This window comes from Galeopterus variegatus, unplaced genomic scaffold, assembly GCF_000696425.1.
Source record: "Galeopterus variegatus unplaced genomic scaffold, G_variegatus-3.0.2 Scaffold17566, whole genome shotgun sequence".
Classification (NCBI taxonomy): domain Eukaryota; kingdom Metazoa; phylum Chordata; class Mammalia; order Dermoptera; family Cynocephalidae; genus Galeopterus; species Galeopterus variegatus.
In genome coordinates, this window is record NW_007743677.1 from 15,632 (window position 1) to 17,085 (window position 1,454).

The 1,454-nt window shown below is 55.0% G+C and overlaps 1 gene segment (V, D, J or C); it reads left to right on the forward strand.

Moving 5' to 3' along the window:
* Positions 1-589: 589 nt before the first annotated feature.
* On the forward strand, positions 590-1,082 carry LOC103582720 (the record flags this gene model as incomplete). The annotated part of the segment is given in 2 exon segments: positions 590-641; positions 751-1,082. Coding segments are annotated over 2 exon segments (378 nt in total), but the record flags the coding sequence as incomplete, so codon positions are not given.
* Between the last annotated feature and the right edge of the window lie 372 nt (positions 1,083-1,454).

Genomic DNA, 1,454 nt, shown 5'->3' on the forward strand with positions numbered 1-1,454 from the left:
AGAATATGTATTGCATGTCCTTTCAGGACAGGGAATCTTTATTTTTTGGTTTGTTTGTTTATGTTAAAGAGAACAAAAGCACTCACTCTTCAGTATAAAACTATTGTTTTCCTGAACCCACCATTCGGAGTGGTTGATCCTGACAGATCACAATGATGTGGGACCTGAGCAATGGACAGAAGAGTGGGGAGGCAGGGCTGCCCCAGAGGATGTCTGGTCACCAGGTCACAGGGTGGTGTGTCTAGGACTGGACACCAGGGGGTGTGCGGGAGCCATTCCTGAGGAGTCTGGAGGTGATCAGAGTTGAAACCAGCCTCCTGGCCCTGCCTGGTGCCATCTGCTCAGGGCTCACAACTGTGGCCTCCCCACCCCCTGGGCCCACATGGCCCTATCCATGCCCAACCCCCAACATCCTCAGACACAGGGGCCTGACTCAGGGCCCAGTGTGGTGTCAAAGAGCTGGGGGGAGGGAGGGTCTCATTGGCATGAACGGACCCTCCCCCTGTCAGAGTATGAAGAGGGGAAGCAGGAGATGTGGGGAAGCTCTGCTTCAGCTGCGGGGCCACAGACACAGGACTCGGGGACAATCTCCACCATGGCCTGGTCCCCTCTCCTCCTCACCCTCCTTGCTCACTGCTCAGGTGACTATCTACTGGGCCAGGGAAAGGACCTTGGGAAGACCATGGGGCCCTGCCGTCTCCTCTTGTCTCTAGACCAGAATCACCATGTCTGTGTCTCTCCCACTTCCAGGGTCCTGGTCCCAGTCTGTGCTGACTCAGCCGCCCTCAGCGTCTGGGGCCCTGGGCCAGAGGGTCACCATCTCCTGCACCGGCAGCAGCTCCAACATTGGTAAATATTTTGTGAACTGGTACCAGCAGCTCTCAGGAAAGGCTCCCAAACTCCTCATCTATGGGAATAGCAATCGGGCCTCGGGGATCCCTGATCGCTTCTCTGACTCCCAGTCTGGCAGCTCGGCCTCCCTGACCATCACTGGGCTCCAGCCTGAGGACGAGGCTGATTATTACTGTCAGTCCTATGACAGCAGCCTTGTTGCTCACACAGTGCTCCAGGCCAGCGGGGAAGTGAGACAAGAACCTGCCGTCTGCCCAGAGATGGGGCTTCCCAGTGCGGTCCCCACCAGCAGCCGAGCCAGCTGCTTCCTTTCTTTGTTTCTTTTGCCTAAAGCTGGCATCTGAGGCCCACTTAACATAACTCTGTCTAGAGAGAGTGTTGTCCTCTTGAATTCTGCTCCCTCCACTGCCCTTGGTAGCAACGTATAGTGTGATATTCTTAAATCAAGCAGAAATCTCTGCACACCAGGCACAGGCTGCCCTGGAAACATCGTCTATGAGGGATGCTTTAATCTGCTGGGGGTTCCATAGCAAAATACCACACACTGGGTGACTTCAGCAAAATGAATTTACTTTCTCACAGTCCTAGACTGTGGATGTCGC